This window comes from Felis catus, chromosome D1, assembly GCF_018350175.1.
Source record: "Felis catus isolate Fca126 chromosome D1, F.catus_Fca126_mat1.0, whole genome shotgun sequence".
Lineage (NCBI taxonomy): Eukaryota > Metazoa > Chordata > Mammalia > Carnivora > Felidae > Felis > Felis catus.
In genome coordinates, this window is record NC_058377.1 from 21211640 (window position 1) to 21234453 (window position 22814).

At 37.2% G+C, this 22814-nt stretch overlaps 2 protein-coding genes across 2 annotated transcripts; both read right to left on the reverse strand.

Annotated features, from left to right (window-relative positions):
* Nucleotides 1-2413: 2413 nt before the first annotated feature.
* On the reverse strand, nt 2414-3511 carry LOC101090043 (olfactory receptor 8D1). The gene has a single exon (XM_011279812.3). It carries the CDS (start codon nt 3338-3340, stop codon nt 2414-2416), a length of 927 nt encoding a protein of 308 aa, XP_011278114.2. The 5' UTR covers nt 3341-3511.
* Nucleotides 3512-12545: 9034 nt separating this feature from the next.
* LOC101090289 (olfactory receptor 8D2) lies at nt 12546-13481 on the reverse strand. The gene has a single exon (XM_003992487.4). The coding sequence runs from the start codon at nt 13479-13481 to the stop codon at nt 12546-12548; it is 936 nt and encodes a 311-aa protein (XP_003992536.2).
* Between the last annotated feature and the right edge of the window lie 9333 nt (nt 13482-22814).

The following is a 22814-nucleotide window of genomic DNA, read 5'->3' on the forward strand; positions in this document are numbered from 1 at the left end:
ACCCAGGTACCCCTGAAACATTCTATTTCTAGGAATCAGGTCTGCTCAGGAAATCAGTGATTTCTAAAGGCTGCTCCTACATAACAGGAGTAGTATTAAAAAAGGAAGAAAAATAAAGTATAATAAGTTAATTAAACTAGAATAAGAGACGGGGGGGTGGGGTGGGGTGGGGAAGGGAATGGAAGACACTATAAATATGTGGTGGAAAATAATTTGAAAGCCAGGAGCTTTGATCCAGGAAATTACTCATTGCAATATTAAAGCCACTGAAAAACAGTAAATAGCACACGTTTGTCTTAAATACAGAAAGATCTTCAGGGAATGGAAGGCCTGAGAAGATACAGATATTACGTGGACCATGAGAAAACATATGAAAGAAATATATGGAGCAAGACATAGAGAAGAAAAGCCACATTAAGGGGCAGGTGGTCAAGGCCATGACGAAAGCCTAGGACCTCGTGAAACAAACCAGTGGGAAGATGTGTTCTTGGTGGGATTATCAAAAAGGATGGAGCTAAAGATAAATAAACTTTGTTAGAACAGTGGGATTTTGGCAGATCCAGATCTACTGATTTCATATTTCTTGAGTAGAATAATTTCCCAAGACAAAATCTAGAGAAGTGGGTGATGGGCATTGAGGAGGGCACCTGTTGGGATGAGCACTGGGTGTTGTATGGAAACCAATTTGACAATAATTTTCATATTAAGAAAATAAAAAATAAAAAATAAAAACCATACTGGCAAAGGCAAAAAAAGAAAAAAGTAATTGGAGAAGGCCACCTCATTTCAACTGCTGGCTTAATATATAATAATGGGTGAAAAGAAGCAATGTGAGATGAAAGTTAAAACTCTAGAAATTCCACAGAACATTCTTTGGAAGGAGAGGTGAACAGCTGAGGGATGCAAAACATCAGAGGCATATCTCATTTCAACCTCCCTCCACAACAAACAAACAAACAAACAAACACAGAAGAAATGGTACATGAGACTCAAGATGTGGGGAAACTCGGGAAAACATTGTCTAGAGTGTGTGGTACTTATTCATACATTAAGAGCACAAGCTTGGAAACATCGACCACAGCCTCAGTTCAGGAATTCACTGAGAGCAATCTCAACTGAAACAAATGTGGGGGTTATACCCTCCCTGTGAGACAGGCTTCACAAAATTATTGTAATGAGTAGTGTAAACCCCACACAGTCCTGAAAATGTCTGCTCAGAGGTCTCTTAGTACAGAACCATTATGTCATGAGAGAGAGACAGAAAGACAGTGGGGGGGGGGGGGGGGGGGAGAAAAGGGAGAGAGTCAACAAAGAAATGGAACAGAAATGAAGAGATTTTGAGTATGCTGAATAAAAAAAAAAAGAGCAAATGCATTTTGCCATTCTCGCTCTGAAACTGTTTTTTTCTCTTTTCTTTCTTTCTTTCTTTCTTTCTTTCTTTCTTTCTTTCTTTCTTCCCTCTTTTTCTTTCTTCTTTCTTTCTTTCTTTCTTCTTTTTCTTTCTTTTTTCTTTCTTTCTTTCTTTTCTTTTCTTTTTTTCTTTCTTTTTTCTTTCTTTCTTTCTTCCCTCTTTTTCTTTCTCCTTTCTTTCTTTCTTCTTCTTTCTTCTTTCTTTCGTCTTTCTTTTTCTTGTGTATTTGCCTCATTCCCTCAAGAATTAATGGAGATCCATGGGGCACCTGGGTGGCTCACTCAGTTAAGCTTCTGACTTCAGCTCAGGTCATGATCTCACAGTCTGTGAGTTCGAGCCCCGTGTCGGGCTTTGTGCTGACAGCTCAGAGCCTGGAGCCTGCTTTGGATTCTGTGTCTCCCTCTCTCTCTCTGCCCCTCCCCCAGTCATGCTCTCTCTCTCTCTCTGTCTCTGTCTCTGTCTCTCAAAAATAAATAAACATTAAAAAAATTTTAAACAAAGAATTAATGGAGATCCCTAAATTCTACTCCTGAAACCAATATTGCCCTATAAGTTAACTAACTAGAATTTAAATACAAACTTGAAACAAAAAAAGAATAATGGATATCTGGGATGGAGTTACATACCTCTTAGCATTCTTATCAGGGGACAAGTTACCACCTTCTACACAGCAGGTATTCAGTAAGCAAACACAGGATGTTAGGAATAAAAGAATAACACTGGAGAAAATATGAATTCTATTCCTCTTCTACCACAGTAAGTGAGAAAAAATAAAACTATCTAAACCTCAGTTTTCTTGTCCAAAAATAAGAATACTAATACCCATTTTACTAAATGCCTTTTTATTTCATTGAGAAAATGGAATCGATTACAGATGGGGAATTATTTTAACAATCCAGATAGGATGCATATTATAACAGAATAGCAGGGCAAAATGAACAAAAATAACATGCTTCACTAGAACCTTCATTTCTCCCATCTATAAATCTCCAAAAGCAAGACTCATTTCCTCACCAAAACCTTCCTCAATGCTTTCTTTACATCCTTGTTTCTCAGACTGTATATTAAAGGGTTCAGCATGGGGATCACTGTGGTGTAAAACACTGAGGACACCTTCTCCTGTTCCAGGGAGTTACTGGAAGGGGGCTTGAAATACATGAATGTGATTGACCCAAAGAAGATCCCCACAGCCATGAGATGAGAGCTGCAAGTTCCAAAAGCTTTGGACCGGCCCCCTGAGGATTGGATGTGAAGGATGCTATGGAAGATGAAGGCGTAGGAAATGAAGACAGCTAGCGTGGGCACCAAGGTGTTCAGTCCCGCAATGATAAAAAGCAGCTGCTCATTGAGGTATGTATTGGAGCAGGAGAGATTGAAGAGAGGAAGGACATCACAGAAGTAATGGCTGATGATGTGGGATCTGCAGAAAGACAGTTTCATCATGGCACTTGTATGGGCCATGGCAGAGAGAAAGCCCAGGATGAAGGCAACCAGCACCAGCAGTGAGCAAACCGGAGAGGACATGGTCACACTGTAAAGCAGGGGGCTACAGATAGCCACGTAGCGATCATATGCCATCACAGTCAGGAGGTAACCCTCAGCCACTACAAAAACTACGAAGAAAAACAGCTGTGCCATGCATTCAGAATAAAGGATCATATTCTTCTTCCCTAAGAAGTTCACCAGCATTTTGGGCGTAATGACAGAGGAATAGCAGAGATCGATGAAGGACAAGCTGCTGAGGAAGTAGTACATGGGGGTGTGAAGCCAAGGGCTTACTGTAATCAGGAGAATCAAGCCCAAGTTCCCCACCACTGTCACTATATAGATTCCCAGGAACAGGAGGAAGAGAGGCAGCTGGAGCTCTGGCCGCTGTGTTAAACCCACTAACACAAACTTAGTTGCCGTGGAATGATTTCCTGCAACCATTCTTCTCCAGAGATGTCTGTGGAAATGGAAAATCAGAAGTCCAATAACGCGGATTTTTACTTCCGGTCTAAACAAAACCAGACTTGCAAAAGGAAAGTTAACAGGAACACAGACTGAATCGTAGCTCTCATTATTGTTGGTCCCGTCTCCCTAAAGCACCCTGTGCTATTTTTTTTTAAATTTTTTTTTTCAACGTTTATTTATTTTTTTGGGACAGAGAGAGACAGAGCATGAACGGGGGAGGGGCAGAGAGAGAGGGAGACGCAGAATCGGAAACAGGCTCCAGGCTCTGAGCCATCAGCCCAGAGCCTGACGCGGGGCTCGAACTCACGGACCGCGAGATCGTGACCTGGCTGAAGTCGGACGCTTAACCGACTGCGCCACCCAGGCGCCTCGCTATTTTTATACTAGTATACACTTTTCCTTTTCCTTTGTTTCCCTCTTCCGTTCACAGAGCCTTTAATGAACGTCTCCCCAGTTAACTTGCTATGTGCTTGTATAATTTTACACACACGCACACACACACGTTTTGTCATTTGTTTAGAATGCAGGATAATACTATTACACACAATTTATCTTTGAGTCTTCCCTTCTCATTCAGAAAAAAACTTTTAGAATATTCTTCCAAGGCAACTGATGATTATAAATAGTGGTGTAATATTCAGTGATGTAGATATACCGCTATATATCTTCTTATTGATGTGTTAACTTTTTTGCTGGATTAAAAAATTGCTACCATCAAATACATTGTCATTTAAAAGTGTACACATGAAAATTTGTGTACACACACATACACATATTAGCATTTTATTTCCATAGAATAATTTCCCAGGAGAGATATTTATGGGTCAAGAAGTTTTATACATTTTTACTTCGTATAAATGGTACAACATCGATTTCCAGAAAACTATAATAATACACATTTTTGATAGCAATACATGAATGCCCTTTTTACTGCATCCCCACTAGCAATATGTATTATCTGTTTTTGCCAGTGTGTTGAGTGTTCCATGGTAAGTCATTATTGCATTAACTTGTCCTTTTCTGTCTTCTAATGAATGTATCATAGGATACTGGCCATTTGAATTTATTCTATAAATTTCCTTTTGTATTATCACTTTCTTCATAATTTGTCTATTAGAGAAATTAACCTGTCCTCTGAATTGTGATATTCTTTTCAAATGTATTGTTTATGAATTAATTTTATTTGTGGGTATCATTGCTATATACATTTTAAAATCTTTAAATAACCACATATATTTGGTGTTTTTAATTTATAGATTCTAGATTTTAAGTCTTGATTAAAAAATGTTTCTATAAGTGAAATTTAGAGAACCCTTGAAGATTAAAATTAAGCTCCAATGGTGGCTTCAGAATGTGCAGATGTGGATAAGAACATGAGGTATGGGATGGTCAGAGCTTGATTATATGCATGAAATCATACATATTTTAGTCCTCTTGGAGAAACCACCAACATCACATATTATATCATTTTTTGTATGGTTTGAAAAACAAATCCATGAACTTAGGTAAGAAATATTACCATGCTAATATTGTCCCTGGAACGTGGAAGGCACTAAGTGCAATTGTTCTGCATAAAAAAAAAGTCTGTTCAAAATATTACCCTATTGATTTCCCTCCCCAATGTGAGAGCCACAAATTCCTTTTGGGGGGGGGGGTTCAAAGAAAGAGAGAGCCTTGGATGAAGTGAGAACAATCCAAAATCAACTGAGAACCAAAGAATGTGAATAATTCAATAGGAAGTGTAGGGAAAGAGACCAGGCTTGGGGTCAAAGGATTATTGGTGGGAAATTTCAAAGAGGAACTCTTGAAATGAGCCCAGGCTGATGTTCATTAGTCATCACTGAACAGCAAATACAGATAGAAGATGACTCTCCTGAAATGCTTTGCTGTCACTTCTTCAAGGGGAATGAAATAGACTTCCTACTGAAACCCACTGAGGATACATGTTTGAATTTTATTAAGGAATTTATAATACCTAGAGGAGGTGGTCTACCTATAGAAAAGGAGACTAGAAATGATAATGATTCCTCTTCCTTATTGATTTAATATTCCTTCTAAGTGCTTTACATATATTATCTTACTTAAGTCTTCAAAAACCCTTGAAATAGTAGGTACTATTTTAATTCCTATTTTACAGATGATGATACTGTGGCACATAAAATTTAGGAGTAAAATCAGGATTTAAATTTAGAGAATCTAGTGCCAGAGTCCATGTTCTTTTCCACTAAGCTCTTCTTCTTTTACTTAAATCTATTATTAAATCTATTATTAAATCTATTATTAACATCTTTTGCCTTCTAACTCATTATAAAACCCTAAGAGATAGACTGCAAGAAAATTTGGAATATATGAGATGTTGTAGAATGGTTCAGATTTCAAAATGTTTCAAGGAAAGGACAAACCTTGATGATGTGCCATGACAGGGATGGGGGTTCATGGTTTGTGAACAACATGGGGACTGCACCCCCTGAAGTGGTTTAAAACAGGCTTAATAGAGATCCAGTGCAAACTTCTTGATCTCAGAATTTTACCTAATGCTGACTGTGGCTTGGAGGAAATACAGAAAGGAAAAGTATATATTTTTGGCATTTAAAGAACCTATTATCCAATAGAATATTGAATGTACTCAAAATTGCTTAAATAACATTTCCATAGCACCTTTAAATGGGCACACTGAAGCACTGTGTGTTCATAGCCTACAGCTATGCATTTCCCAGACGATGCTCATAATGTTCTGTGAAGGAAAAAAAAACACAAATAAACAAACAAAAAACCCAACAGATGTGTTTCCCTTTCCAGGTATTTCCATATGCCTCTCTTGTAAGACTGCTGTAAACACTTGTTCATTAAAAGCTCTGAATTGTACAACAAGAAAGAAATCCATCCAACTCTGTGAACTCAGTACTTCTTATATTTATTTGATAACAAAAATGTTAAAGGAGCTTAACAAGAGTGAACTTAGAGCCAACTCAGAAAACCAATGAAAAAGCTTTGATATCAAAGGAGGCTTATTTCTAAGCAAACTTCCCTGCAGACCACTTTGCAACATGGGGCAAGTCATTTAACATAAACCTCAGTGTTATAACCTATGAAGCGAGAATGATAATATCTGCTTCAAAGAAACATTGTGATAACAATATTTAAATATTCATGATCTAAAAACACTAATTAAAATATAATGTTAAAAAGAAATAAATTCACTATAGAAAGGAATACAATATGAAGAAACAGAAATATACCCTTTGTATGCAGAAAAACATGTATGTTTCTTATTCATTCTAGATTCTTCACCTTGGTATGAATGGTGAAAATATTTTAAGCATTTGGGGTGGTTAGGGTTTCAAACTTTTGTCTCTATATTTGGAAATTTCAAAAGGGGGTGGAAGTGTTGAGCCATTTGGGAGGAGCTGGGGCATAGAAGTTTCTTTATCTCAAAGGGTGTAAATCCTTTTGGCAAGTGCTTCTGAAGCCAGGAGGAAACAATGCATTAACTAAACAAGATGAAAGGACTCTTACTCTATCTCCTAGTGGCCTGAGAATATTCCTTCAAGTAGATGAGAGGTAGGGGTTTATGTTTAATATTCTGTCCAGTAATTATTACTCTACCTGCAATTGTGTCTGCCCTTGTATCTATAACTCTTAGAGACTTGTTGTGTAGGCTGGTGTACAAGAAGATGAGGAAAATTAATAAATGCATAAACAGGACGCACTTCAGGGAAGCAAAAGCTTCGGAGTCATATGGAAAGTCCAGTGACATTCTCTGCACAAGAGCTGGATGAGCACAGCTGCAGGAGGCTCTGACCCAATTTATGAAGAAGTGACAAGGCAGCATTAATGGAAAAGGAGAATGGAGGACATAACCAAGTGGAAAGGATAGTGGGGCAAGTGCCCCTGGTAAAGCCAAAGAATTGCACATGGTTAGTGTTGTTGCCAATCGCCAACCAGGCTTCTATTAGATGGGAGTGCAACTGCCATAAATGAAACTGGACACTTACCTGGTACCGAACAGAGACTGAAGTTCTCAGGAATTGTTTACTTTGCTTATACACAGAGTCTTGCTATAGCCAAGAAAGAGCAAAGCCTCTTCTGTTGCCTAATGTGCACGTTTATATGTCAAAGATCGAATTACTTGGTTGGCTAAAAGCAAAGCATTAAAATCCATCTGGAGTACTAACTCTCTGGATCTTGCAGCAAATCATACTTAGTTTCCCTAGTCTTAAAAGCAAGAGAGTAACCTGACATGCAATTTTATTTGAGGTTTATCAAGCATAAGCATATCATTAGAAATACTTAACTCCCCTGCACTCATAGGTCCCCAAAGACCTATTGAGCCTAGAGATTACTGGTGTTTTCAGTATTTAATAAGGCTTCGCAAAAATAACATCATCCTCTTTCCCCTTCCCATTGCTATATTTCCCAAGAGTAGTACATTTCCTGAAAGAAGTTTCTTATTTTATATTTTCATGTTACCAGTGGAGATTCAGAAACACAAAGAAATTAGATCAATGATTCCCAAAAGTCTGCAGTCAGGTGCTGGTTCTTCAATACTATTTCATCAGTCAGTTTAAAAAAAAAGGAGAAAAATAAGGAAATGTAAAATTTTTCTTAAATCTAAACACTGTCCTTTGTTTTTCTTTTTTTATTGTAGTAAACATACATATGACATAAAATTTACCATTTTAATCATTTTAAGTGTCTAGTTTTATGGCACTAAGTACATTCACATTGTAGTGAAGTCATCATCCCCATCTATCTCCAGAACATTTTAATCTCCCTCAACTGAGACTCTGCACTCCTTAAACAATAATTCCCCATCCTCTCTCTCCCTCACCCCTGGCAACCAATTTTCTACTTTTTGACTCCTTGGATTTGATTACTCTAGGTACTGCTTATGAGTGGAATCATGCAATATTTCTTTTTTTGTGTTTGGCTTATTTCACTTAGCATAATGTCTTCGAGATTCATCCAGGTTGTAGCCATTGTCAGAATTTTTTTTTAAGGCTGAATAATTTTCCATTGTATGTATGTACCATATTTTGTTTAGCCATTTATCCACCAATGGAACTTGGGTTGCTTCTACCTTTTGGCTATTGTAAATAATGTTGCTATGAGCATTGGTGCATATAATGTTCTTTTGACCACAATAACAGTGTTACTCTGAGGAAATCGTTGAGACTCTGGGACTCAGTTTCTCATCAGTGAGGTAACAGGACTTAAGTAAAGTATTTCTCAAATTTCTTAATGCTATAAGTTTTATAATAAGGAGGACTTATACCAAAAGCAGAAGGGCACTTTTTTTGTGATCCAGCTAGGTTTTTATTCAGAAATCATGTTAAAAATATTTTCTTTTCTTTTTTTAATGCTTTTATTCAAATTCTAGCTGGTTAGCATACAGTGTATCTTTAGTTTCAGGTGTACAGTATAGTGATTCAATACCTCCACACAGCACCTGGTGCTTATCATAACAAGTGCACTCCTTTATCTCTATCATTTATTTAACCCATCCCCCACCCACTTTCATCCCAATAATTGTTCATCATGAGGAGGTAGAAAGAGCTCTGGGTTGACATTCAAGAGACTCTATCTCCAGTCTTGGTCCATGATCTGTGTTTCATTTTCTCATCTGTAAAATAACCCTATATGCTTCATAGGGAAGTCATAAAATGAAATAATATATAACACAAAATTAGTTTTGTAAATTATGAAGCACTATGAGAAGGAACTAATAAACTCTATAACCAACCTCAAAGATAACCCAGAACATATGAATACTTAATATTCTGCCACTCATATAATTTCTCTCTTCTCACCCATGCAGATATCTTCCTGGACAAAATTATTCTGTACAGAAGCAGTGGTGGAGGTGGATTGCTGGCCAAGTATGGAAGATAGGACCTATTCCTGCTGTCTTAGAAACTATCAGACTAAAATCAAGAAGGGCAAATAAAATGGAAGAGACTCTACTTTTTTTTTTTTTTTTTGAGAGAGAGACAGACAGACAGACAGAGACAGAGACAGAGAGAGAGAGAGCCTTTAGCAGACTCCATGCCTAGCCTGGAGCCCGGAGCCTGATGCAGGGCTCAGTCTCATGATGATGAGATCATGACCTGAGCCAAAATCAAGCATCAGATACTTAATGTACTGAGCCACCCAGGCATCCCAGAAGAGACTTTACTCTTAAACAATCCAAGGAATCAAATGGTTCCATGAGTGAGATGAAGTGAGATCATCATGACTGGCTCCAGTAATGGTGCTCAATGAATAACCTTTTTCTAGGCATTCAGACATGTACCCCAAAAGACTTACAGTTCAAATTTTGTGGTTTTATGACCAGTAGAGTTTGAGTCATTTTTTTTTTCCACACTCTTGCTTCAACCAGTCCTCTAAGAATCCCAGATAGCACATACAATTTTATTTTTTTATGTTTAAACATTTTTAATTTTTTTTACATACTTAAAATTTATGTTTTTTATTTTGAGAGAGAGCAGGGGTGGAGAGAGGGAGGGGCAGGGAGAGAGGGTAGAGAGAGAGAGAATCCCAAGCAGGCTCCCAGCTCAGCACGGAGCCCGATGCAGAACCCTAGAACATGTAATTTTTAGCTAATCTCATAGGTTCTTGTTTCCCAGGGGCTCTGCGGGAGGCTGAAAAATGTCTCCCAAAGGATATTTACCTCCTAATTCCTGAAGCTTGTGAATACTACCTTTTATGTCAAAAAGGACTTTGCAGATGTGACTCAGTTAAAGATCTTCAGAGAGGGGGGGTATTCTGGATTATCCAGGCAGGCTCTAAATGCAATCAAATGTATGCTTATAAGAGAAAGCACTAGAAGAGGAGGTAATGTGACCACAGAAGTAGAGATTGAAGTGCTGCAGCCACAATCCAAGGCATTTCACCAGAAGGCAGAGGAGGCAAAGAACAGATTGTCCCCTAGAGTTTTCAGAAGGAACTAGGCTCTGCCATCCACTTTGATTTGATCCGACAACACTAATTTGGATGTAAGATCTCCAGAACTGTGAGACAATATACTTCTGTTGTGATTATGGTTTTTTTGCAGTAGCCACAGGAAATGAATACAGGGCCCAACACAAAGATCTGTCAATAGCCCCTTGTGAGGATTTTCTCACACATTTCACATCCCTAGCTAAAAGCTGTGCGCAGACCAAGAACTTAGCAAACAGACTAAAGGCAGTATAGCATCTTGTCCCACATACCGATGGTGGTGGTATGCAAATGTGAAATGTGAGAAAAAGCCCCTCAATTTGACAAAAAGTGTGCCTCTCTGTAACTTACTCCCATTTAACCTGGTTATGCCCTGTGGCAAGAATAAGTTCCACAGCTAAAAACCTCAGCCCTTCTATTTGTAGGCTAACCACCCCCATATCTGTTTTACATCTCTATCCTCTCATTGTACTTTATATTTTTAGAAAGTATTCCACGATATTATACATTTGTCTCCTTGTTTACTGTCTTTCTTTGAAATGAAAACCTTAATCTCACGAAGGAAAAGACTTTGTGTTTTTTGTTCATTCTTTTATCGCCGGTAAGAGAGGACATTCTCAGGCATGTACTGGGCTTTCAGAAATATTTATTAAGTGAATGAGCAAGAGAGACTAAATCAATGAATGTATTATTTCAAGTCTTTCATCATGGCCATATTCCTCAGAATATACAAGGGGCCAGTGGCCCTTGAAAACTGGTAGCCACTGAATAAACTGCGTTCAAATGCAAGTTGTCTGATCACTATGGTGCTCATGAGGACTGGAACTTTTCCCATTTTAAATACTGAAGTGCATCTAATGCAAACAAGATAACATTAACTTTTTAGGCAGCTATACTGTGTACTTATATTGACTCTATTGTCCCCCAAAATCCTTAATTCTCTCCCACTGTCTTCATTTCTGCAGAAGTAATGAATCTTACATTATGCATTTGCCTTTTAAGCTCATTGAATATATCCATCACTCCAGCTTCTAGAGGTCTTTAAGAATTATGGTTTTGTTGTCCATTACATTAACTGTTCTCACAACTTCACAGCATCTGAAAGTCTGGTTAAAACTTTTTTGAGATTCACATTTAAGTCAGGGACAAAACCAAAGCTGCAAAATATTATAGCTTGATTCCCAGTCACCTCAAGCATATAACTTCCAAAAAGGAGCTCTACACTTAAGAGTAGAGTGAGCTGGAGGTTATGCATGGTTGTCTGGAATGCTGTTCCAATGCAAGAAATCACCAGGGAGACTGTTTCTGTTCTCTGAGGAGGTCCCTGAAGCAAAGTCCCTGAACCAAAGAGAAATGGTAGATATACCCAAAATCACAAGATCAAAACCTCTATATGAGATACAGAAGGTAGGAAAGAACTATAGAATTTAGTCAGAAAGAAAGATTGTTGTCATTAAAATTATTTTTCTAATACAAAATTAAAAATTAATTCAACTCTCTAAATTGGAGCCATGCTATAGTCATAGCCTAAGGGATGGCCTCCAAGGGAGGCAAGGTAGGACTTCAGGGTAGCTATTATTGATATGTACTGAATGTATATAAGTTGTTGATGAGACTAAGCTAATGTCATCTCTTCCCCTAACCTTCACGCTGAACCTACTCTTCTCTCTCTCTCCCTCTGTCTCTCTCTCTGACACCCTCCACATAGGCCACAATCCACCTACAAATTGTTCTTCACTCTAAGTACTACCGCCCCACAGCTCTGTCTTGATGTTCTCAGCATCTCACTGTAAAGCCTTATGGATTGAAAACAACTCTCTCAGAAATTTTAAAGACACCTTTCTTCCTGTCCTCCAGTAGTTCTCAATCAATTAACATCACCCTTCTTCAAACACAACCCTTAACTCACTCTCTAGTTATCAAGCACTTTCAAAATTAATATTTAATCTAACATATTATTAATTACTATCTTCAAGATATTCTTTTTTATGTTTATTTGTTCTTCCTCTTCTGCCAACTCCTGTTCCTCAAATACATGTAAAATTTCCAAAGATTATATTGACTATCAGAAAATCTTATTGTCTGAAAAATCTCCAAAATGCCTCAATCGTTCTCAAGTATGAAATGCATATTTTGTAAGTAATGGTGAATTTTAGCTCTGGCAGAGAGAAAGAAATTACACAGAGCCCATGACTTTTCATCTGGTTCATTTTTTTCTTGCTCCCTCAGAGAATGCCTTTAGTCAGCATGACCACCTTCCCCCAACCACCTTTCTCAGTGCGTCCTTCACATCTTTGTTCCTCAGGCTGTAGATCATGGGATTCAGCATGGGGATCACCGTGGTGTAAAACACTGAGGACACCTTCTTCTGTTCCATAGTATTGCTAGAAGGGGGTTTGAAATACATGAATGTGATAGATCCAAAAAAGATACCCACAGCCATGAGATGAGAGCTACAGGTGCCAAAGGCTTTGGACCGTCCCTCAGCAGAGTGAATATGGAGGATGTTCGAAAGGATGAAAGCATAAGAGATGAGTACAGCCACTGTAGGTACTAAGGTATTAACTCCTCCAATAATAAACAGCAGTATCTCATTGATATGGGTACTGGAGCAAGAGAGAGTCAACAAGGGGAGAATATCACAAAAATAATGCCTAACAACATGAGACCCACAGAAGGACAATACTGACATGTGGGTAGTATGGACTGTAGCCCCAAACAAACCCAGTGAATATACCACAGCCATCATTATGGAGCAGACCCTATGGGACATGATAATATTGTAAAGCAGTGGGCTACAGATGGCTACATAACGGTCATATGCCATGGCAGTCAGAAGGTAGCCTTCTGCAATTACAAAAACAAGGAAGAAATAAAGCTGAGTCATGCATGCCAAAAAGGAGATAATGTTCTTCTCAGATATGAAGTTCACCAGCATTTTTGGGGTAATGACTGAGGAGTAGCAGAGATCAATGAATGACAGATGACTGAGAAAATAATACATTGGAGAGTGAAGTTGAGAACTGATAGCAATTAAGAGGATCATGCCCAGGTTCCCCACCACTGTGACCATGTATATTCCAAGGAACAGTAAAAAGAGTGGCAACTGAAGCTCTGGGTGTTTTGTTAACCCTTCAAGGATAAAGTCAGTCATGGAGGAATGATTTGAAGTAGCCATTTCTTACAAGATCTTATCTGCAGACAGAAATAAGAGAAAACAGGTGAATTAGAGTTGTTGTTTTTTGTTTTTTATGATTCCCAAGGCAGAATGACATGCTATGTGTTTATTGGTTCCCTCCCTCACCTGTTTCATGACTTGATCCTTTTCATGGATTTAAGAGGTCAAGAACAAAGACCACAAGTGTAACCCAGAGACTTGTTTCCACCAAATACTCAAATGCACCCCTTTAAGTCAGAACTCTTTCATTTTGCTCCTAGGCTTACGCCCCTAAATGACCTCACTTGCAAAGAAAACACAAACTTTCAAAACCTAATTCATTTTTCATTAATATCATTAATAGAATATGGTTCATCCTTTCTTTGAGAATATACTGATAGAACCTTCAGACTTGGTTGCAACATGGCTTTGAGTCTAGCTCTGATGATTTAAAGCAGTCTGTTTCAATTTTCCAGCCCATCTGTATGAGTCAACATAATGAATATTCTCTAAAACTGAGAACTTAGAGATGGAAAAGGCTTTTATAAAGAGACTGTGAATACAAAAAACAAAATTATAGAAATGGCTCTAATCATTCTCCCACTCCATCTACATCCTGTGAAACTTCAGTAGGCCAGGAAATTCTTTTTAATGTAGATAAGGTTGACAGAAATGTGGGGCCAAAGGCTATTAGACTATATTTTAAACTTTTCCTGTTCAAGAAATAGCAAAGAAGACTGGCTTTTACCTGTAGTACCTGATCAATCAACAAAGCAGTGTTTCCCTCTTGACTCTTCCCTGTTGTCCATAATTAGAGGCCAAACTCTCACTGGCCTTTCTCTTACAGTTATACCTCAGAACTGGAAGATTTCTCCTCTCCTGACTTAGTTTCCCCTTAAATCCAACCAAAAGATTCAGGGAAAAAGATTTCTTGCTTTCACTTGATACATTTTTATTATCTGAGGATAATTTTTCACCGACTTATGTTGCATGGTACAAAGTGTTCCTTTAATTCATGATACTCAAGAGAGAACACATGCAGTATCTAGACCTCAATATGATTTTAAATTCCTTTTTCCAAAATGAGAAAAAATATCAATGGAGGAAAAACTCCAGAGTGATACATAGCTTGCTTTTTATTTTACCTGGAAAATATACAACATGTGATCATTTTCCATGATCACAAACAAAAAATTATGAAACTCTGCTGCACTCAATTTTTCTCTCTATGCCTTCCACAACATATTAAGGGTGCTCAATATGTGTTTATTTATTTATTTTTTAATGTTTATTTATTTTTGAGAGAGAGAGAGAGACAGAGACAGAGACAGAGAGACAGAGAGTAGTCAGGGGAAGGGCAGAGAGAGAGGGAGACACAGAATCCAAAGCAGGCTCCAGGCTCGGAGCCCCAAGCTGTCAGCACAGAGCCCAACGTGGGACTTGAACCCATGACCCACGAGATCGTGACCTGAGCCAAAGTCAGAAACTCAACCGACTGGGCCACCCAGGCACCCCAATATGTGTTGTCTTAAAGGCTTAATTGTATAGGGTGTTATTATCTCCAAGAACACATGAGAAGAGAGCCATGTTTCTGAATTCAGAAAATTAGATAATAACCTCAAACAAACAGAGGCAGAGTTGCCAGAATACATCCCTAAGCAGCCCAATTAGCGATGACGCTGAGATTCAACCATCACCAGATAAATGCCCTGAACTTATCCAACAATCCATGGGAATAAGACTGACATTTTCATTATTCATACAGAAGCCAACACTCTAAGAAAGTGAGCCAGGGGAGAGGTGGGGTATTTTGGGTTGAGATTCACTTAATGGATACACAGTGTTTTAATAGGCTCACACATAAATTGACTAAAATTCCTTCTATAATCCAAAATAATACTGAAATCATTACCACCAGGGAGGGTTGTTTAGAGATTCAGAGCCAGGACAGATGTATCTCTCTGTGACTGTAGAGGTATTCCTGACTGATCTGGAGACTGATCTGTCAGGTTAAACAAAGCCTACTATGATAGATTTGATGTAGCTCAACAGATGGAGGAAATTCACTGATGTGCAGTAATATTTCACTTACCTGGAAATATTTTTCTAGTGACTTAAAATCTTCAATGTTGCTGAAGAACTGAATATAAGTAAAAGCACATTGAAGACATCAGTATAAATGTCATGATATCCATTTATTAAAGTTTATTCACTTACAAGTCCACATTGGTCCTCTCTTAGTGCCACATCATTCTTTTTCTTAAGAAATAATTTTAACAAGGGGTACCTGGGTGGCTCAGTTGGTTAAGCATCCAACTTCGGCTCAGGTCATGATTTCATGATTTGTGGGTTCAAGCCCTGTATCGGGCTCTGTGCTGACGGCTCAGAGCCTGGCTCAGAACCCCTGGAGGGATTCTGTTTCACCTCCCTCTCTCTCTCCCACTCACTCTCTCTCTCTTTCAAAAATAAATAAATGTTGGGCGCCTGGGTGGCGCAGTCGGTTAAGCGTCGGACTTCAGCCAGGTCTCGATCTCGCGGTCCGTGAGTTCAAGCCCGGCGTCAGGCTCTGGGCTGATGGCTCGGAGCCTGGAGCCTGTTTCCGATTCTGTGTCTCCCTCTCTCTCTGCCCCTCCCCCGTTCATGCTCTGTCTCTCTCTGTCCCAAAAATAAATAAAAATCGTTGAAAAAAAATAAATAAATGTTAAAAAATTTTTTTAATAAAAAATAAAAAAAATAATTTTAACAAACCTGGACGAGATCAGAAAGAAGGCATCAAATTTAAAAGGACAAGGGAAATGTGAGAAAGCTGTTAAAGAAAGCTGAGGATAGCAAGAAGAACAGTTTAACAGCAGGAACAGAAGCCTCCAGAAAACTATTTTTAAAAATAAAAGTAAAAAACATTCCTCAAACTTCATAGTTATCTATGCAGACTCCAGAAAACATGAACATATAAAAACACAAAATAGCCCCTGTGCATAAAAACAATTGCCCTAAATCACCAAGAGAACATTTGTTTATTTTCAATATCAGCAACTAAAAAAGGCAAGGGAGCATGAAATGCAATATTTACATTTTCTATCAAAATATTTCAATAAATGAAGCACTTTAAAGTTTAGCAAGAATAATAAGGTACTTATGTATGTGAGATTTCAATGAAAATGAGAGATTATTGCACCGAAATGAAAGAGAAAGGAAGACACTACTTTGTTTCCCTCCCAATTTTTCTCCCCTGGGGCTAGCAGCCTCCAATGCTACTGTTTTTGAAGTTTTATAAGACAATCATGTGTAGACAGGTGCCAGCTGCCATTTTTGGGAAGCATAAATGGATATCTAAGGAAAGTAGCTGGTGGTCCAAAGATATAAGAATATCAAAAATCCTTCATCAAGCTACTAATAAACTATCCAGAATTGAAATATAAATATATATTAAGTAAATATAATATAACATATAACTATAAATACAAGTGTGTGCCTAATTAAAATAAATAAATAAATAAATAAATAAATAAATAAATAAATAAAATAAAACTTTGTTTCTTTTATTTAACAGAGATTTTAAATCTAAGAGAGTCCCTCCTGCACACTCCTACTTATTTATTTATTTATTTATTTATTTATTTATTTATTTATTTATTATTTTTAAAGTTTATTTATTTTGAGAGAGAGAGCAAGCAGGGGAGGGGCGGAGAGAGAGAGAGGGAGAGAGAGAGAGGGAGAGAGAGAGAAAGGGAGAGCAGCCTCCATGCTTTCAACGCAGAGCCCAACCTGGGGCCTAAACCCACGAAACCACAAAATCATGACCTGAGCAGAAAACAATGGACTGAGCCACCCAGGCACCCCCATACTCCTACTTTTTACACAGAACTATCTAGGGCAGATGTGAATTTGTTGTTTTCTCATACTAGAAAGGTAACATTTAATAACATTTACCAAAATAACTTTTTGTAGGATCTAGAATACAGTGTTATATTATTGGAGAAATCCCACTGTTAAGTTTCCTTTCTACAATGTAACTTCATTCAAGAGACAATAATTAAATTGGCTAGATATCAGAATCTCAAATATTATTGGGAATGAATGTAGCTATCCTTTTGGGCTCTGATAAAGTGGATGTTTTCATCAAGACAATAGAATTCGTAAAGTTCAGTCTTCTGGATAGAGAATAAAGTTTAATTTTTCATCGGAATCAAACACTGTGGAAAGGAGACATTCCTGTAGTTATTACTTTATCCAAAGCAACTGTTACAAAATATCTGCATGACTTTCATCAGAACATAATCTTTGTTAATTTCAAATCTTATACCCTATGATCCTATGGTGACATAAATAGAAAGGCATCTTATTTGGAGGCAGAAGAAAGGGTTTTAAAGCACTTGGCGTAGAGTCTGTGTGACTAGAGCAAGTCATTTACCCTCTCTGAATCCTTCTTCTCTCTTCTAGAAAAAAAAAGTAATTATGAAGATAAAAGGATCTGTACTGAATTCAAAAAAACCTTAAGTCACTATCTAATTATCAGTTACTATTTTTTAATTGTTTCTTAAAATTATTTATAAAACACTTTCTGAGTTTACTTTGTGTGAATCAGTCCCAAGATTCCCAAAGCAGCAGGCACCCTTATCCAGGAAGCATGATGAGGGGCAGAGTGAATGAGTGTATTCGATGAGAAAAGCAGTGTCTATTCCTGGGTCTCCTCAAGAAGAGTACTCTCTTTCAACTAGAAAAGCAGAAAACTTTGAAAGTTGTGATTCAAGAAGCAAAGGGTTCAGGAGATTCCTAGGGTTCCTACAGTGACTTTGGAAGAACTGTCAAGAGCTGGGTGCATATTAGTGGCTATGAATAACAGAACATTATGACTTAGATTTAAGAAGAAGCTGTACTGGCAATTATACTAATTCTTTTTTTGCTCTCCTAGGAACAGCTATGGAAGTAAACTGCCCAGATTAGCCCTGGGAGCAACACGAGTTTGGGGTCATTAAATGCTGTCAATACAACCAAACTTGTAGACCTTTCCACATCTAAATATTCTCACCAATTTCTTAAACATTAATAATGGCTACCAACCCAGCAACTTAGGTTAAACTATTGAGTAATGCATTTGCCAATTATGCCTTTGATTGGACACCACTGAACTAGCAAACTCCACCTTCATAACAAAGATCTTACAGTTAAGACAACATAATAGATTTCAGGAAAAGGGGTGTTCAGATATTGGGCTCTGTGGAAACTGGCACATTGGAGGTTCTGATAGGAAATACTGAAACCAAAATGCAGATAATGGGAAATCAAATCAAAGGAATTAGGTCATCCAGTGCACCTATGGACAGAACGTAAATAAATGAGTATGTGTAAAATTCAGGATTACCTTCTCCAGGCAAACTTTTCAAAGAGGTTAATCTGTCTTGCAATGTAAAATTTTTTTTGGCAGTCATTTAAAAAGTAAATGAATAACCCTCAAAAAAAAAGTGAATACAGTAGCATAGTGATTAGAGCTTTAATATCACTCTGGAGCCAGTCCACCGAGGATCATATCTTGGCTTTGCCACTGGGAGTTGTGTAACTTTGGGCAAATTATATCACCTATGACTCAATGTCCTCATCTGCAAAACCTATCTCATAGAAATGTTTTTTTCAGTTAATGGGGGTTATGTAAAAAAACAAAAACAAAAACGGTACATATTTCGTGCCATGTAACTGATATTATTAATCTATGACCTTGAAGAAGAAATGAGTAGTGCATTTGAATAGAGCCAATCCAAACATGTAGAGCCTTTTTCTCCTCTACCAAGAAGGTGATATCCACTTACCTTAAGACATTCAAAAACTGGACCCTGATATTATTCGCAAATGTTGAGGTGGGGCTTAGAAATATATAACTAATTCCCAATGGCTTACAAATCTCTCAAGATTTGGCTCTGTGCCCATTACATAATTAGGTGAAAACAAACCAAACCAAAACAAAAAAATTAGAGCTCTGTATGATCTCAAAAAGATCTCATCAACCAAGGGATTGGTCTCTGTTAGCAAAAATCAATAATAAAAAATACTTTGTTCTCTACAACACCATAGAATTTACAAAGTGTTTTGCCAAATATTAGTCTTTTTGGCAATGGGTTTTTTTATTTTATTTATTTATTTATTTATTTATTTATTTATTTATTTTTTATTTTTTTAGTTGAAGCTTGTTCTCTACAATTGATTTTTATTTTTTTCTTCAATATATGAAATTTATTGTCAAATTGGTTTCCATACAACACCCAGTGCTCATCCCAAAAGGTGCCCTCCTCAATACCCATCACCCACCCCCCATCAACCCTCAGTTTGTTCTCAGTTTTTAACAGTCTCTTATGCTTTGGCTCTCTCCCACTCTACCCTCTTTTTTTTTTTTTTTTTTCCTCCTTCCCCTCCCCCATGGGTTTCTGTTAAGTTTCTCAAGATCCACATAAGAGTGAAACCGTATAGTGTCTGTCTTTCTCTGTATGGCTTATTTCACCCAGCAATAGCACTGCTAGGAATTTATCCAAGGGATACAGAAGTACTGATGCATAGGGGCACTTGTACCCCAATGTTTATAGCAGCACTCTCAACAATAGCCAAATTGTGGAAAGAGCCTAAATGTCCATCAACTGATGAATGGATAAAGAAATTGTGGTTTATATACACAATGGCAATGGGTTTTTTTAAATTAAAAAATTTTTTTTTTTTGTTTTTGGTCTGAATCTCTACTCTAGCTGTTTTCAAACACCCCCCCCCCCCAAAGGATTTACTATCTGAGAAAGTCCCTGAATTTTTCTATTAAACAGTCCATCTTTTTTCTGTCATAAGATCAATAAGAGAACATAGGGCCTCAAATACAGCTGGTTCTGGAACAAATCTAATTAAAATATCCTTTTGAGTAATACTTCAGTATTTTAATTAGCTTAGGCCACCTGTTCAAATCTCAACTTCATACTTTGTGACAAAAATGCCAGATAATTTAAATATTTCTGTAGCATAAAAGTGAGAGTAAATTTCTGACCCTTCCAAACATGTGAGATTGCCTTATTAATATTCCTTTCTCATATTATTCTCTTTTGGTTGAGATATCAATGGTATTGTAACAATTTGAAAGAGCCATCCTTCTATTTCTGCTCCATAAAAATGTTCACATAAGTTAGAGATAATCAAAGAGGTTAGAGTGGGAGAGAGCCAAAGCATAAGAGACTCTTAAAAACTGAGAACAAACTGAGGGTTGATGGGGGGTGGGAGGGAGGGGAGGGTAAGTGATGGGCATTGAAGAGGGCATCTTTTGGGATGAGCACTGGGTGTTGTATGGAAACCAATTTGACAATAAATTTCATATATTGAAAAAACAATAAATAAATAGCAAAAAACACGTTAGAGATAATCAATTTTTGTATTTATGTGACAACTTACATGTAAAACCAGTTTAGCATTTTTGGGGGAACGGAGATTTTAAACTACTGATTTGATATCTTTACTGGTTATGTTTATCAGACCTCTTTTTAAAGGACTTTTTTGATAAGTTGTGTTTTTACACAGTTAACCACTGCACCTGTTTTCTAATTTATGTAAAATTCATGGTATTCCCAACATGTTTTTTACCGTATCTGACATTTTAAGTTATTTCTCCTTTTTCCATTCCTAATATTTATTTGCACCTTCTAATTATTAAGAGCTGATTGACTGACCTTGCCAGAAATTTTTTTCTATTTTACTAGTCGTTTAAATAACCAGCATTTGATTTTGCTGTTTCTCTCTGTTCTCATTTCTTATTATATTGTTCTCCTTTCTAACATTTACTATGAAAGTATTATATTACTGATATTATCTTATTATTAAAGTGTTGTTATTCTGTGTCTTTATGTTAATTTCTACATTCTAACCTTAGTGCCTTAATTTCAAAATGGCTTCTTTTTTTTTTTTTTTAACGTTTTACTTATTTTTGAGACAGGGAGAGACAAAGCATGAACAGGAGAGGGTCAGAGAGAGGGAGATACAGAATCTGAAACAGGCTCCAGGCTCTGAGCTGTCAGCACAAGGCCAACACGGGGCTCGAACTCACGGACCACGAGATCATGACCTGAGCGGAAGTCGGCAGCTCAACCGACTGAGCCACCCAGGCGCCCCCAAAATGGCTTCTTAAAACAAGATTAATTTGAGATCATAATTTGAGGTACTCTAGAAGTTATCTCACATGTTTTGGCATTTGTGTTTTAATTGTCATTCATTTCCAAATATCTTTTTTTTAAGTATTTATTTATTTTTGAGAGACAGAGACAGAGCGCGAACGGGAGAGGCGCAGAGAGTGAGGGAGACACAGAATCTGAAACAGGCTCCAGGTTCTGAGCTGTCAGGGCAGAGCCCAATGCAGGTCTTGAATCCATGAACCATGAGATCATGACCTGAGCTTAAGTCGGATACTTAACCAACTGACCCGCCCAGGCACCCCATGTGTTATTTTTTAATAATATCTTGGTCTCTTTAGTGTTTCATATTCTTCTTTTATGGCTTTAATTGTTTTAAAAAATGTTTTTGTATTCTCTAGTAGAAGTTCAAAAATATAATACATAACAACACTCTTGTCCACTGAGCTCTGAACTGGTAAGAAATGAAATATATTGGAGAAAAAATTGAATATTTTAAACCACAAATTTGGTGTTGAATGTAGTAACATAACTTAAAACTAATGAACTTTCTAACATTTTCTCATAGATGATTAAATAGTTACTGATCTGGTCACCAGGTTCACTACGCCCTACAGAGGAGGGACTGATGGGCAGTTTTGCATTTTTTTTTTTTTTTTTTTTTTTAGGCACCCAAGGATTATTACCTGGAGTGAAGGAACAAAAGAATTGCAAAGAATGGGATGACATAAAGCAAATATACAAAGGTAAGAGAGATATTGGAAATATTAGGGGAAAAGGAAGGCGGTGGGTTAGGAGAATAGAAGGGGCTAATAGGCCAAGAGAAAATGCTAGACTTTTGATAGAGCCCAAATTATCGAAGGTAGTATTCCTCATGATATTTACTTCCAATACGTATACACATTTTTAACTTTTTCTGTGTCATCTTCTGTCAACTTATAGATCTCTACATGGTATATTAGTTGACTTGCTTTGGACAAATATAAGACTTAGATTTAATATAAAATATCAATACCCTGGATGATTAATTTAGAAGTGTTGGGACTTCCAAGATAGGTCCTCGGTAAAATATAACATATGTTTTAAAATAAACAGCTACATTTACCCTAGACATATATCTCCTGGAAATTGTTACAAGTGTTAATAAAACATCTCCTGCAGTTCTAACACTTTTTAAATTTCTTTCTCTTTTTTCATTTACCCTTAGTAA